Below are 15,148 nucleotides of genomic sequence, written 5' to 3' on the forward strand. Positions count from 1 at the left end.
ATCTAATGTTCAATAAGAGGCTTAATTACATTTCATGCCACCTGGATATACAATGTAATTAGGTGCCTAAATACAAAGGAAGACCCTTTGATTAGATTTATATTCTGATTAGATTTTATATTCCCACTATCTTTACATCTATGGAATCTAAGTAACGATAATTTTATAATAAATACTGAACCTGCTCTGATGGTTAGTGATTGGAAGCGAAAGTATTTCTAATCTTTTAGTTGTAAACGTTTGATTTTGATTCGCAAATATGAAAAGAGTCCACAGTACCTGAAAAATTTCTTACCACCACTCCATACCTATGTTTCCAAAGAGGTATTAGAATTTACCTCTTTACCTTACACAGACTCAATCCCAACACAAGCCCGTTAATATCATCACATTTTCAATGCACAACCGTAATCAATAACCCAACAAGCAAGCAGACTATTTAGAAATATACATTATATAAATTTTTTTCTGATGAAGCCTCTTTAACAAAACATAAAAGATCTAAATCCTGACTGCTTCCCAATAAATAAGGCCTTAGTAAAGTAGAAAGATTTAATGTAGAAATGGAAAGTGTTCTTACTTCGTTTTATAATGTTTATCTGAGTAAAACTGTAACAATTTTTAAGCAAATATCATGTTGCCTTGATGAATAAAACATTGAACATGTATGTTATGTGGATGGAAGACAATTCTTTCTCAGCACTATCATAAAGACAAGGGAATGCCTGAGCATTCTTCTGTTTTCTTTTTAATTTCATCATAACTTCCTTCCTTCAATTCTTTTCTACCACACCATACAGTCTAATTTTGTTTTTTACTATCACCATGAATATACTATTATTTTTATTAAATATATTGTAAAATAAAATAAATTTAAATATTTTATATTTAAACGAATAATTAGAAAACTAACATGAATTTTAAAAATATTAATATATTTATATCATACTAACACCATAAACTACAGTTATATTTAAGAATATCTGAAACCTGATCAGATGTCTATCTTCTATTAGCAATTTATTTTTAAAATGTTTATATATTTGAATTTAATAAGAGATTTTTATTTAATCAAGCCTCTGAAACAAACTTTTAACATTTATCTATGTCAATAATTATTTATCTAAATTCACTATTTAAATTAATTTGTTAAAAATAAAATTATATTACAATTTAATCTGGAAACTTGATTTAAGGTTTGCAGATGATCTGGTACTATTTGCTTCATCTTCAGAAATGTAGAAATCAATTGGAAAAACAAAACCAGACAGATGCTTTAATAATTAATGAAGAAAAGACTTTTTCTAACAAATGGGGGTTAAATGAAAGAATTAAAACTACTATAAAAGAAAATTACTTAGGTAAATGAAACAATTTATTTATGTTAAGTGGTGAGCTTTGAAGACAGAACATTAGGGAAACCCAAAAAAAGGAGAGCAGCTGCTTGGAAAAAGTAATAGTCACTTAATATCATTATAAAAATCAATCGACTGAACGGTATGTAGAAAATTAAATTATTAAATTGTTGTGTAACACCTTGCCTCATCTATGGTTCACAAACTTGGATTTTGCTGAAGAAATCCATACAAATTATGAAAGTGATCCAACAATCAAGGCACAAAAGCATGCTTGATATGAAAAGGAAAGAAAGATTTAGTTATGAAATAATAAGGCAATACACTAGAGTGGACAATGTGCTTAAAGTAATTAATAAATTGACGTGGAAATAGGATGACCACCTGGCAAGACTGTTAGGTAAAACAAATTAAGTTTTGGAAATCTTTCTTTGGGAAAATGAAAAGAGGGACAAACGAAACAGTGGGAGGAAGACTGGTATCTAAGTTTGGAGTGAAATACTGGAGGTGAGGCCTTAGCTCAATAAAGAGCCTGGTTTTAAATGCCAAAGTCCACATGACACATTGTTAATGAAGTAGTAATTTAACAGAAAGTTTTGGTGTTACTTTTTATTTACTTTTTTTTTAATGTATATAAAATTTTATAATTCTGTTCATTTATATATATATATTTTGTGTGTGTGTTACTACAAATTTGTATTACAATTACTTTTATTTTCTTAATGTAGGCATTATAGAATAATCTAAACAATTCTAACAAGTTATATTTCTTCTGAGTCTTTTATTTAATTTTAGCCTTGGACATTTTTATATTTTATATCTTTAAGCTTAGGTTTTACAGTTTGGTAAAATAACAGATACAAAAGAAAATTGTTTTACTGCAGAATTATAATTGTCTTGAGTAATGAAGATATATGTTACTTTAATGGAAAACAGTTCTTTCTCAGCCTTGCTAGAAAAAAATTGACATCAGGGCATTATACTTTTTTGGAAGATTAATTGTAAAATGAATCACAATTTAATTTTTCTGAAAGGTTTTATTGTATCTGTATATAAAGTGTACAGATTTTTTACCGATCATCCAAAGCAACTTGATAATAATAACTTACTTTTTGATTACATATTTTTTTAATATGGGTACTCTTATACCAATCATGCAACTACTTGAATAACAGCAAGGAAACATGAATGATTACAAAAGCTAAGTAATATAATAACTGTAAAGGCCAAGTGGAGTATCACAGCACAAAACCATTCATACAGCAATATGAAAGAAAACAATATACATACCATCTAACAAGAAATCAGATTTAATACTAAAAATATTAACTGCTAAATAGAAAATAAAAATCTATTGAAAGATCTCCCCAACTATTCAATTAAATATTTGGCACAAAAAAGTGAAAGATTTCCTTCTTGGCACAAAATCTCTTATTCCCAGAAAAAAATTGCATTTAATTTCAGCCCATTTTAAATTCTATTTTAATTTTGCATTTACACAGTTAATTAAGATTTATAAACACTATTTTAATAACAAAATAACTTGTGATAATCTATCTACTACTAACTACTGCATATAAATACATATATTTATATGTTCATTATATATAATGATATGTACAATTACATATAATGAATTATATTTTGTCATACAAAGTACTTAAGAAATGATTATTTTTTTCAAAGATAAAAACAAAAATTCTAATTTGCACTTTAATGTAAGCATAGAGCTCAGTTTTGTGATTAAAATTAAAAGAAAATGCATGAATAAAACAAACTAAACACAATTGTGTTATTTCATTCTTTAAGAATAATCTCAAAAAAGATTTAAACAATAATCAAATTAGTAAATACTTTTAGAATTGAAAAATTATTTAATAAGGGTTTTTACTATAATTCATCACTAAGTTAATATTTAAGACCTAATTTTTTCTTATAACGATTTCCAAACTCTTATTCCTTTCTTTTCTATGCTAACCTGTTAATTCCAAATAGTTATTACTTCCTAGATTCTTTATAACGTGCTCCACTAATCATATAGCATTTGTGTTCCATAGATTTTAACCCTTGCAATCCCTTTTAGGGCAATAAGCAACAGTCATTATTTAATAACTTATCACATTGCAACTCTAATCAACATGTCACACATTAGATTTAAGAATAAAGTTGTGAAATTAATAAATCTATTAAAATTATCAAAAACTAACGCTTTTTCACTTTCAATCCCTTCATTCAAAACATATGATATATAATTTTTTTTCTAAAGATATGTTTTCACCTATTAAAAATGTTTTAAAGAAACTGTTCGCAGTTCATAATTTGAAATAGATTGCTTACCTTGTATTAACCTCAGTTAATACAAGGTAAGCAACCTATTAGTTGCTAGGTTAACAACCAAAACATAAATAAATAAATAGCAGAATAAAACAAATTTATTGGGATAAAGTATATGCAGAAGCATGTACTGTACTAACTGCTGAACCAAAACATAAATAAATAAATAGCAGAATAAAACAAATTTATTGGGATAAAGTATATGCAGAAGCATGTACTGTACTAACTGCTGAACCCATAAATTTCTACAATTCACTAACTTATCCTTATTCTAAAATATTCAAAAAGTTAAGAAATTCTTTAAATATGATTATTTGCACTTGAAACTGAGCTCCATGTTATTTTAAAAAATGTAGTTTATATATTTGGTGTGAATAATATACTACTGTTTCCTCCCAACAAAATCATCAGCTTTCACAACAACAAAAAAAGTGAATGAAATCCATCATATTGCATTATTAGTAAATATATTTATAAAAAAAGGGATAAAAACTTTTCTTTTTGTATACAATTTTATACCATCACATACTGTGACCTGAATTCAAACTGATTTTACACAAAAAAAAACAATATTACATAGGGTCATAAATAAATTTCCTGTTATCTACACTCAATCTAATACAGCAATAGAAAATATAAATGTACAAAAATTAAATGTGAGTAGCTCAGGCATATATTCAAGGCAAAAAAAGTGTTTGGTGAGTGGGGCATTGAACACACATCTTTGGGCCCTGATAAAAGTTGAAGTTTGAAAAACATATGGCCAAGATTGTTAGGGCATGATCTGGATTGTTGTTCACAATTCTATAAGGCAATCTTAAATGAAGAACAAGATGATGCCATTATTAAAAAACCTGTAGATCTGATGAGATAAACATTAAACAGTCAGGTGTCACTAATAGGCCCAACAGTGTCTATTATTTGACAGAAAACCCCCAGTAACAACTGAAGAACAGCTGAATTAACTGAGTTTACATTTTATCTAAAGACGTTTCACCAGTCATTTTCAAACCAATACAGTTAAAGTCTACATGCTAAACACAGCTACACCATAAGTACTGCCAGATAATGAGGAGTTATAATCAGGGAGAGATAATCAGCAATATGGGGCTCCTATCCACTGTCCTAAGCATGCCCAATTTACTTGATCAAGAATTCGCCAATAGGTGTATAATTTCTCAATAGATGGAAAAATGGCTATACAATATACTGATCTTACTCCAATGTATTTCTTATTTTCAGAGGTTATTAAAGATAAAGTATTTTGAATAAAACCACATACAGTTAATGAGATTTCATTAGAAAGCTTGCTAACAAAGTGAGAAAACAAAGAATTTTGTAACAAAATGCTTGATGTAAATTCTAGACAACAGAAGTGTGCATATCCTGAAGGCAGGCAATCAATTTAACTTACTTAAGAGACTATTTTTAACTGCAGTTTGTATGAGATCCTTATTGCTACTAATTAAAATAAATGTACTAACTTTACTGAATAAAAATATATTTACTTTTTAGTTCCATGTTTTATAACTGTATACCTATCTTTCCAACATCCCCCCATAATATTTTTTTTAATTAAAGAACTGCTGCTATTGGTTATAACTCAGAATCATCATCACCAACATTATGTAACTTTAAAGGTTCCCTCACGAGAAGCTTCTTTAAAATTGACTTTAAAAACTTATGGAACAACACTATCAAAATTCAGAGGAACCCAGAATAAAGTGGCAAGCAATTTCAGTCAATGACCTTTAATAAATTAACTATTTATTTATAAAATTGAGGTTATGTTATATCTTCCATTATTGTATATGCCACAATTTAATATAAGGCATTGAATAAAAAATATGTAACAATTCTGTCTCTTCTGAAAAATTGTAAGTAAAGGTACCAGAATGAAAATGTCATTATTCATATTATTTATTACTTTAAAAATAACCTTGTTGATTTACAATATTATAATTCCATATTTTACTTAAGAATAAAAATGGCCTAGAAACAAATTAATTTGCTTTCAAACTTTGTTAAATGTTGTAAACTCAATTAGAAAACGTCATTCAATCTTTTGGGCCAACTGATAATTAACTCTAAATAAAAATGTACATTAAAGAATAAATAGGCTTTTAAATTTAGTGAACAATAAGTATCAGCAAATTACTAGAAAAACAACAATGAGAAATGAACACACCTACTGCAATTGAGTGGTAACATAATGAAGAATTTATAAGACATCAAATATTGCTTTAAACCTGTTGACTTTTTGACCCACAATCTATATTTCTATTTTAGAGATCTGGCATACATTGAATGTCACTCATATCATTGACAAGAAGAGTTTGCACCTTATTCAAATAAACTTGTATAATTTTTATGGAATTACAATACCACAAATATATATAAATACAAGATTTTAAAACATTTTACACATTTTTGCATTAAAGCAAAAAGAAAATTAATGAGTAACAAACTAATTACCAATTTATATTAAGTCTCATATCTAACCGCGATGAAGTATAAGCATAACAAAACTGAGCTCATCTAACCAATAACAATTTTCAACCAGAAATTTTTTCAGTCAGTAATATTTGTTTTTTGGGGGATTCATGCAAATCTGGTTGACCAAAAGGGTAGCAAATAATAAAAAAATCTCCAGATTCTTATTTGATGGGTTCATTTTTCTTATAAAAAGAAAGTTAAAGTTAAGTATAAAGAATATAAGCTATTAACAAGATGTATTTTATTATGATCTGTAACAAAAATAAACTTTATGAATGTAGTATGGTAAAATTTATTTTTGTTAACTTGTTAAAACTTATAAAAAAATATTGAACGCACTTCTCAGCAATGAAGTAAAACGGAAATATGCAACTTTTAGGTTAGGTAATCTGTAAAAAATTCAATATCTGTATACCATATACTGAACTGTACTTAATTTTTTAATAAGAAAAAAACTACAAGTTTACAGTACGGTTAGAAATATTCTGCCGGTATTTGGTTTATTTACCAAATGATAGGCTGTATTACAGAATTGATACGTTTTATGGGTTATGGATAGTTACAAAAACACTCAGTTTTTAAAAAGGAAAAATTAATTAAAAATTCTACCACACGTATTATTAACTGCAAACACATGCAGTAGAGATGCCGGATTCAAATTCAAGAAAAAGTAATAATCAGAGTGATTATAGATACATGCGTGTTAATGATGCATGCAAGGCAAAAAAAAGGAAAAAGAGAAGAATAAGAATACTATGAACAGTACTCACATTCTGAATGATATTAGTGAATGATAGGTTTGTAACACCTTACTCCTAATCAGCCATGTTTGTTTTCGAACAGATCTACAGTTGAATATTGAACATTGGAGCGTGCGTACGAAGTTTTATGAACGATATCTAGTGCGCATCATATGGATTTCGTTATTAAACAGCTGATCACTGACAAACACGCCAGAACTCGTGCTTCAAGTTGCTATCCTGTAGTGGTCCATACTGAATTGTACGCGTTTGTGTTTCAGTATAGTGTTATGCAACATTCTTAATTTGATCGCTTAAATATTTTTATTTTTTTTAATTTACAACTTTGAATGGTGCTCTGTAAGTTGTGAATGCACTGAAGTTTTCTTTTTTTGTTAGTGATGAAAGTAACCTACTAAATAAAAAGAACTTAATTTTGGTGGTTTGTTTTCTATAAGTTCTACATGTTGCGTTCGTGTATTTGACTTGACTTGAAATCACATGGGGGAGAAAACTTGTGGAATAAACTCGCAGAGTAGAGTTAATTTCCTGTGGGATTCTTTCGTGAATGCTGAAAATAAATCATATGAGGTAAGCTAAATTTTGAATTTATGAATTAAAATTCCTGCTTGTGGATTCATAAAGTCTCTACCCTTGTTATTAATTATTAATTTCGATTTTTGGATATTTAAATTTGATGTGTTATTATATAGAGTACAGTTATTTAGTAATAAATATTTCTCATTTTTGAATGGTATTTTTTAATATGTGATATAAGTTCTTAAAACTTACATAATCTTTGAAACTGAATATTGGCACCCCATTATTACTATTTGCCTGATATTTGTGCATTCATATATTTATTCTTTCACTGATGTAACCATGGGTATCCGTGGTTATGTTTATTTAGTAAGTAGGTTATTTAGCTCTATTTAGTAAGCTTTTCATAATGCTTTAATATATTTTATTTATTTGAATTTCATTATCAGCATAGTCAGATAACTAATGCAAAATTGGTTTTCGTAAAAATTGTTCTTGTTAGTATTTAAAATATGTTTCTTGTTATGATGGATTGTAATTTAATGTACCTTTTTTTATGTGAAGTTAGTTTTAAATAGCATTTTCCCTTTAAAATGTTTTTCCTGCTGCTGTAAAAATATTTTTTTACTTATATTTGCTGTAATTGATATTTTTACAGAAGGATGGTAAAAATATTTTTTAAATATCACAACTTTACATTAGCTTGGCTACATCTAGAGAATTAGGATCAAACTAAAAGAAAAATTGTACCTCCTAGAGTAAAAAAGAGCATTTGGCTTATTACAAATGTTAAGAACGAAGAAATCAACCATAGTTCAATGTTGGCTGGAAACTGGTTTTAAAATTAGTTTCCTGCAGAGGTTTTTTAAAAAGTAATCGGGGATTGGGTAGTTTGGAGAATAAATTACTTTGTCACCAACAGATGCAGAAACTTCATTGAAGAGTAAGATTGGGGAGCAATATTTAATAGTCTTTTAAAATGTTTAATCTGTTAAAAATCTTTTTTGAAAATTTTCTATTATAAAAACATTACTATTTTTTCCTTCCTTAAATTTTGTTTATGGCTGGGTATATATTTATAATTGGTTGGTTGGTTTGGCCCCATGAGAACTGCAATGTAACTTATACCTTATTAAGCTGTTAGTAAGATAACCTGTTCTAAGGTGCATTAAAGTAAAATCTTTAAGTTGTGATGATCAATTTGAATTTTTAAGACTTTTTAAAAGATAACTATGCCTTCAGTTATGATTATCTAAAACAATACTTATTATTTTTTTGGACAGCAGTTGTTTTTATATGCTGGATAAAAGTGTTTATTTTGTGGTGTTTTTTAATTACTGTATTTCTCCACAATTTACTGATAATGATTAATTATCAAAATGGCCATGTAATCTTATAATTAAGTAATTTTTGTAAACAACCTTTGAGTGATTAACTCTTTCCATTTATTTAATTATTAGTTTGATTAACAGTCTCTGATTTATTTAAAGGAATTTTTTGTTTACAAAAAATTCAAGATCTATCCATGTATTTTGGTTACTATTGGAAAAATAAATTGCAGTTGCATTAATTCATATTTTGTTGCTAATTAAACTTTTGGAAGGAACTTTACGTGTGCTGATTATTATAACTTTTTTATGTTGTGATAATGAAAAGTTAAGTATAAAAAATTGGAAGATTTCAGTGAGTAATCTTGTTTGATTTAGATTAAAACTGTGTAGTTTTAATTTATCAGGTTAAAGAAATTTGTAAACTTGAAACTTGGAAAGAAATAAAATATGTATCTTATAATTCAGTTTTTAATTTTATAATAATATTCATTGTGGTTAAGGTTGTCATCAAGAAAAATTATTTATTTATTATATTAACTATCTGTGGAGAGTTGTAAAACTTTTATATGGTTTCATAGCAGTGAAACTAATCTCTGAAACCTGACTTGTTATTGTTATACTAAACTAAAAGTAAAAAAATCTCATATTTTATATAGATTTATAAAGTGAAATATTTGTCAGTATAATGTTCAGAATTTCATTACTTTTTGTCTCCAATTCATTAAAAATTAAAACACGTTAAGCAGTTACTATACTTCTTGATTTTTCCCTGTATGTATATTGTATTGGAATAGCCTTGCCAATTTTATGTAACTTACTGGATGATTTGAATTTAATCTGATTGAAATTAAAATTGTCATAATTAAATACATATATTTATATAGGTTCACCATCTCTTTTTAATATTTACACATCCATGATGTATTATTAAAAAACCCAAACACTTAACTTTTATAGAAAAGATTATTTAAAATTTTCTTTACTTTCCTTTGAAAATTAAAAATTTTTGTGATTTATATAAACTCATGATGAAAATTTTATTCATGATATAAAAATGCTAGCAATAAATTTGAAAGACTATTTTTAAATTTGAAAGAATGAATGTCTTCCCCTTTCTGGTAAAATTATCATTTTTCTTTAGAAGCCTTTAATAAAAAAAAATTCCAACAAAATAGATTGAAACCATTAAAATACCCAACCCAATAAATTCATAAACATTATTTTATATATTTGTGACTGATCAGTTTTTAATGTACTTTAATCAACTAAATCATTTTAGTTGGAATTTAGAAAACCAGCATTACCAGATGCACTGCATACCAGCATTTCAATTGTTAGGCTTATTCACCTCCAATATTTGAGAATCCTCTGACGGTCCACAGGTGGCTCTTTTAGAGTGAGTGACCTGTGGACCACCAGAGGATATAAAGATGTAATCTTTAATCAGGTTACACCAAGGATGTATTAGCTATTACACATTACCCAACACCCTCAGGATATACCTAATAGATTTTGACGTACTCCATCAGAACTGAAAATGGAAAAGATAGGATCAAAAAAAATGGGGATTGGTATGAGAAATTATCATCTTTTTTCAGCCCATCTGAATGGAATCTCAAGGTACCTCCAAGTATTGGGTACCCTTCTTTCTAACAAACCATCAAAAGATCATGTTATTTTTACACGTTTGAAAGTGTTATGTTTAATCACAGATTTTGTATTCTGATTAGCTTAAATGTATTTTGAAACAATAATTGTGTTTCCTGTAGAATTAAATAAAATAAAGTAGGAATTCTGCCTTAATAAATAATCTCGATCAGTCGAGAGTTATCTGGCATGTGGAAGTATCCAAATGAACTATAAAATATTTCTTTACTGTCTTTATATAAATAAATTTATTGTAGCCTATATATGTTAGTTTATAGAAAATCAATGATCAATCAGTCATATGCTGTTAAAAATTCCCTAGGTCGTTATCATTGAGTATTTTAAAATAAAAATAGTGTATTGCGCTATAATTTTACTTACATTTTATAATTAGATCTGTTACATTTTAGCCTACAATGTAATAGGATACTGTAAATCATTTGACCCTAGATCTTTTCGTATTTTTATCTTTCATAAATAATAAAAGGCATTATTGTCATCAATAGATTATCTCATCTGCTTTTAATAGTTATAATAGTGTATTGTTGATATGATTTGCTTTTTGACCTGAATTTAATTCACATTTTTCGAAACATAGTTGAAGCGTGCAGAGAATTAATTGCTACCATCATAATTAGTGAATTAATATTATTTTAATTGTTAAATAAGGCTTTTTCTTATCGAGAATTAAAATTTTTTGGGTTTCTTTTCTTTATAATTTGCCATAGTTATATATTTTCTAAAATTTAAGCATTTTTTATTGCCATTTGAAATATTTATGTGTGTTAATAAGATATATATATATATATATATATATATATATATATATAAATATACAAATAAGATATATTTATTTTAATGATATAAATGTTTTGTATAGTTTTATTTCTTCTTTTTACTTATTTTTATGATAACATTGACTATTGTGATTACCAATTATTATATCTCAACTGCATTCAGTCACTTATTTAAAGTAAACATACATATATGAAGTGGCACTCAACTTGATGAAAGGCATTATTGAAGGTGTATATAGTATTGTAATGATGTAATTATTGGTGAATTGACATTAATTCCAGGGTAAATACCAAAAATGAAATAGTCATTTTCAAGAGTAACAAGCATTCCATGCTACCCTTACTAGAAAAAATGGGAGCAAAGTGGTTTCCTGTTGCCTTCATCACGGTAAGAACGTAAGCTGGTATGAACATAAAAATATTCCTACGTTTCAGCACCCTGAGCTCATTGAAACACAGGTAATATTCAGCCCTATAAGTGGTACCTTTACTCTGTTTTACAGAGGGTGGTATTATTAACATCAATACTGTTATAGAAAATAACTATGATTGTTGCCTATTTTAGCTCAGGTTCTTTATATTAATCATGGTCATAAGAAGGTTTATGATAAATAGTGTAAAGTGACAAATTATTGTACCCTTTTATGTTATGATACAATGCTTTATATGCACTACCTTCAGCTTAATAGGGGTTCAGTGGAAATATGTTTATTCTGATATTTTCAATTACTTAAATGTTACTCTTGCACGTATATTTATTTGTGAATATATATGATTTAATGATTGATTCTCGACAATCTAAAAGCTTGTGCATCGGAATGTGAAGTGGGTTTTGTATTGTATGAAGAAATTCCAAACCGGACTGGGATTCAAACCAAGAACTGTCTGAATCAAAACTTATACTATTACAACTCTACATAGAGGCAAAGTTGTAATAATGTTTTTTAATTCAAACTTAGTAACCACTTTGCTTTATTGACTTTCAATGTTATTTTTAATAAAATAATCACCCAAACAGAGTTATAAAACAGATCACAGTTTAAATCATCTTTATTCCTTTTTTAACATTTCCTTTTCATTTATTATGAATTTTTTTATTATTAGTTTTTTTCATTTTTAATGTAAGTTATAATAGAGAATGAAAACTGAAAGATGGTCTGTGGACTAAATAATGATTTTCCAGTGGTAAATTCTGTATTACTTTTCTATATTGATAGTTTATTAATATATTCATAAATATATATATCTATTGACATGTAGCTGTTCATCTGAATGTACTTAGCTGGGAAAAAATGTTGTTTATGGAAAAAGTACTGTACACTTGTGGTCCAACAGAACTTTTTAACTTTTAAACATTCTTTTTGAGATCATCGTACTTTGAAATCCAATTAGTCCTTCATTTATGATCCATTTTACCATATTGTATCTTAAGACTGTTATACGATAATCGCATTGATAATGAAATTCTTTATCAAACAATTCAAATAAAAGTATTAATTTATTTTTTTTAAATATAGATTTATAATAATAAGCTGTAAATCACAATAAATGAGTACGGGAAACTGTAAAACAATGAATTTCATTAAAATGGAATCATTAAAACTTAAATTTTTTTAAAGTAAAAAAATGAAATGATTGATAAATGAAAATGAATATCATAGAAATGTTTTATTCTATGATAGGTTTCTTGTTATACAGTTTTTAAAGGTTATTTTCACACTAGGATTTTATAATTTAAATAATGTGTCAACATGATCTTTCATAGGTCTAAATCGTGTTTTAACCTATGTTACAGATTTTACAGTGAATATAGCTAGAATAGCTATACTAAAGAAGAAAAAGTAATAATGATCATGTCAAAAATTATAGGGTTATAATAGGTTTTTTTGAAAATCTGCATTTTAGGACCTAATTAGTTCATCTTAGATAAAAAAACATATTATATATCTGCATATGTATATATGTAAGTGTGTGTTTTTTGGCCTTATTTCTCAGAACTGACTGAAGCTGTTCTCAAATTTGGCTAAAATATTTCTATACATGGGAAATTAATTATATTAATTTCTTTCTCAAAATTCATTAAGCAGATGGGGATGTCACAAAAAAAAACAATTTTGAATTTCTTCAGAGTCATGTTACAGAAAATTTTATTAAAGTAAATTTGTTACCTACACTGCATACATAAATAATCCAAACAAATTTTTTTCAAAAAATCATCTCCCACCTCTTAAAATTTAAATATACATTTTTCCCCTTTGTTTAAATATTTTTAAAAAGGGTTTTCTAAGTTTATTCTTCATATATAGAGTTATCAAGAAATGTCTACAGTTTTTAAAAATTATAGGTCGCAGACCTAAAATGCAGAAAAGTTAAAAAGAGATCTTTTTTTTCGTATTTTAGCTTTTATTGAAGAGAGCGTTAGATTTATAGAAAACTGTAACAGATTTGTTAAGCTTAACCTATATATGAATATCTTAAGAAAACTTTTCTTAAAATTTATTCCCCACCTCCACAAAAAATATATATTCCGTTTTTTTGGCTTTAACTATAATTTTTATGATATATTTTTTTATTTTTTTTTTATTCATCACTTAAGTGATGAAGAAAAAAAAATAAGGGTTATTAAATAAAAGTAGCTTTGGCACCTATATTATACTTCTATCAGAAAATGAGAAACAATTTTTTTCATTACTTTCATAAAAGTTATAGTTTATCTTTTAGTATTTTTAATTAATTTTCTTTTACATTTTTTATTTATTTGTTGGTCTCAAGTTTAAATAAACAACAAAGTTTCAACCCGTAAACATTATGATTCAAATTTTTAAAAATTAAGAGGCTTTAATTTCTTATTATAGCAGATCAAAAAAAAAACTTTATCTTAAAAGTAATTAAGAATTACACTTGTAATTTTGTGTTTGTGTATTTTATTCTTTTTATAAGTGTAAATTTTTAATTTTATATTTGTGTCTTATTAAGAACATAAAAAATTTTGTTACCAAAAAAACATTTTCTAAAAACTGCAAGGTATTATAAATCATGACCGGCGTAGCCGGGAAAGTCATGCAATAATTTGCCTGCTTTTTTACTACTCGCATTTACTAAAGAATTGTAATGTATACTTTTAAAAAATGTCCAGAATAATCATATCCTAAGTAACACCAACTTAACAAATATAAATAATATGTTATCTTTGAAATAATTAATTTTTTCTTATCTGTTCGCCAAATTTTGACTTTTAGGAATATTGTTTTTCAGTTGTCAGCCATTTTCAAAGTAAAAACAATTTTTTACACGACTGCGAAAAAAGGAGTGTATTAGGGTGTGTGTATGTATGTACGTTTGTTTCATCGTAGCAGTTCAACGTCTGAACAAATTTAGATATATGATCCCGCGTTGCAAAACTTCCGTTACCGGAAGTGTCACAGAATATATAAATTACGTACGTACATATATATATTTCAATAAATTGAAAATTTGAAAAAAATTATACTATGTACAAAATTGTCACCCGCACGCTCTTTTGTTATCCTATATTAGTAATTATTCTATATTAAAGAGCAGTGTTTGTCACCCGCACTCCTAACGCCTCAGAATGCACTCATTTGAAATTCAAATGCGAATTTCAAAAACCATTCCCAGAAGTTTCCGATTTCGACCGCTAGATGGCAAAATCTTTTTTTTAATTTTTCTTTGGCAATCGTGTTGTTTTAATTGTTAAAAGATTTAAAACTTTTTTTTCTTTTTTAATACTTTTATTTAAAGTCGCATCAATAATTAAAGTCAACTTATCAATGTAATGTAACTGTACCGGTAAATTTGTAGTTTTGAACAAACAAAGGTCGACTACGCCTGAGACTTGTGTGGTTAATTGAAACCAAATCATCAAAGAAGCCGGCCTCCGTGGCGCG

The 15,148-nt window shown here is 27.0% G+C and overlaps 2 protein-coding genes across 6 annotated transcripts in view; one reads left to right on the forward strand and one right to left on the reverse strand.

The window, feature by feature from the left end:
- LOC142326748 (WW domain-binding protein 4) overlaps positions 1-7,070 on the reverse strand; it is a 137,584-nt gene extending 130,514 nt beyond the window's left edge. For both annotated transcript variants that reach the window (XM_075369429.1, XM_075369428.1), the window contains exon 1: positions 6,956-7,070. In XM_075369429.1, coding sequence (XP_075225544.1) covers positions 6,956-6,957 — 2 coding nt within the window. In that variant the 5' untranslated portion in view covers positions 6,958-7,070. The remainder of the gene's footprint in view (positions 1-6,955) is intronic.
- Positions 7,071-7,161: 91 nt separating this feature from the next.
- mv (lysosomal-trafficking regulator mauve) overlaps positions 7,162-15,148 on the forward strand; it is a 149,523-nt gene continuing 141,536 nt past the window's right edge. For all 4 annotated transcript variants that reach the window (XR_012756848.1, XM_075369423.1, XM_075369422.1 and 1 more), the window contains exon 1: positions 7,162-7,516. Coding sequence is in view for 3 of the 4 variants with exons in the window: in XM_075369423.1 (XP_075225538.1) it covers positions 7,427-7,516 (90 nt within the window). In the remaining variant the exon portion in view is untranslated. The remainder of the gene's footprint in view (positions 7,517-15,148) is intronic.

This window comes from Lycorma delicatula, chromosome 6 (assembly GCF_047948215.1).
Source record: "Lycorma delicatula isolate Av1 chromosome 6, ASM4794821v1, whole genome shotgun sequence".
Taxonomy (NCBI): Eukaryota; Metazoa; Arthropoda; class Insecta; order Hemiptera; family Fulgoridae; genus Lycorma; species Lycorma delicatula.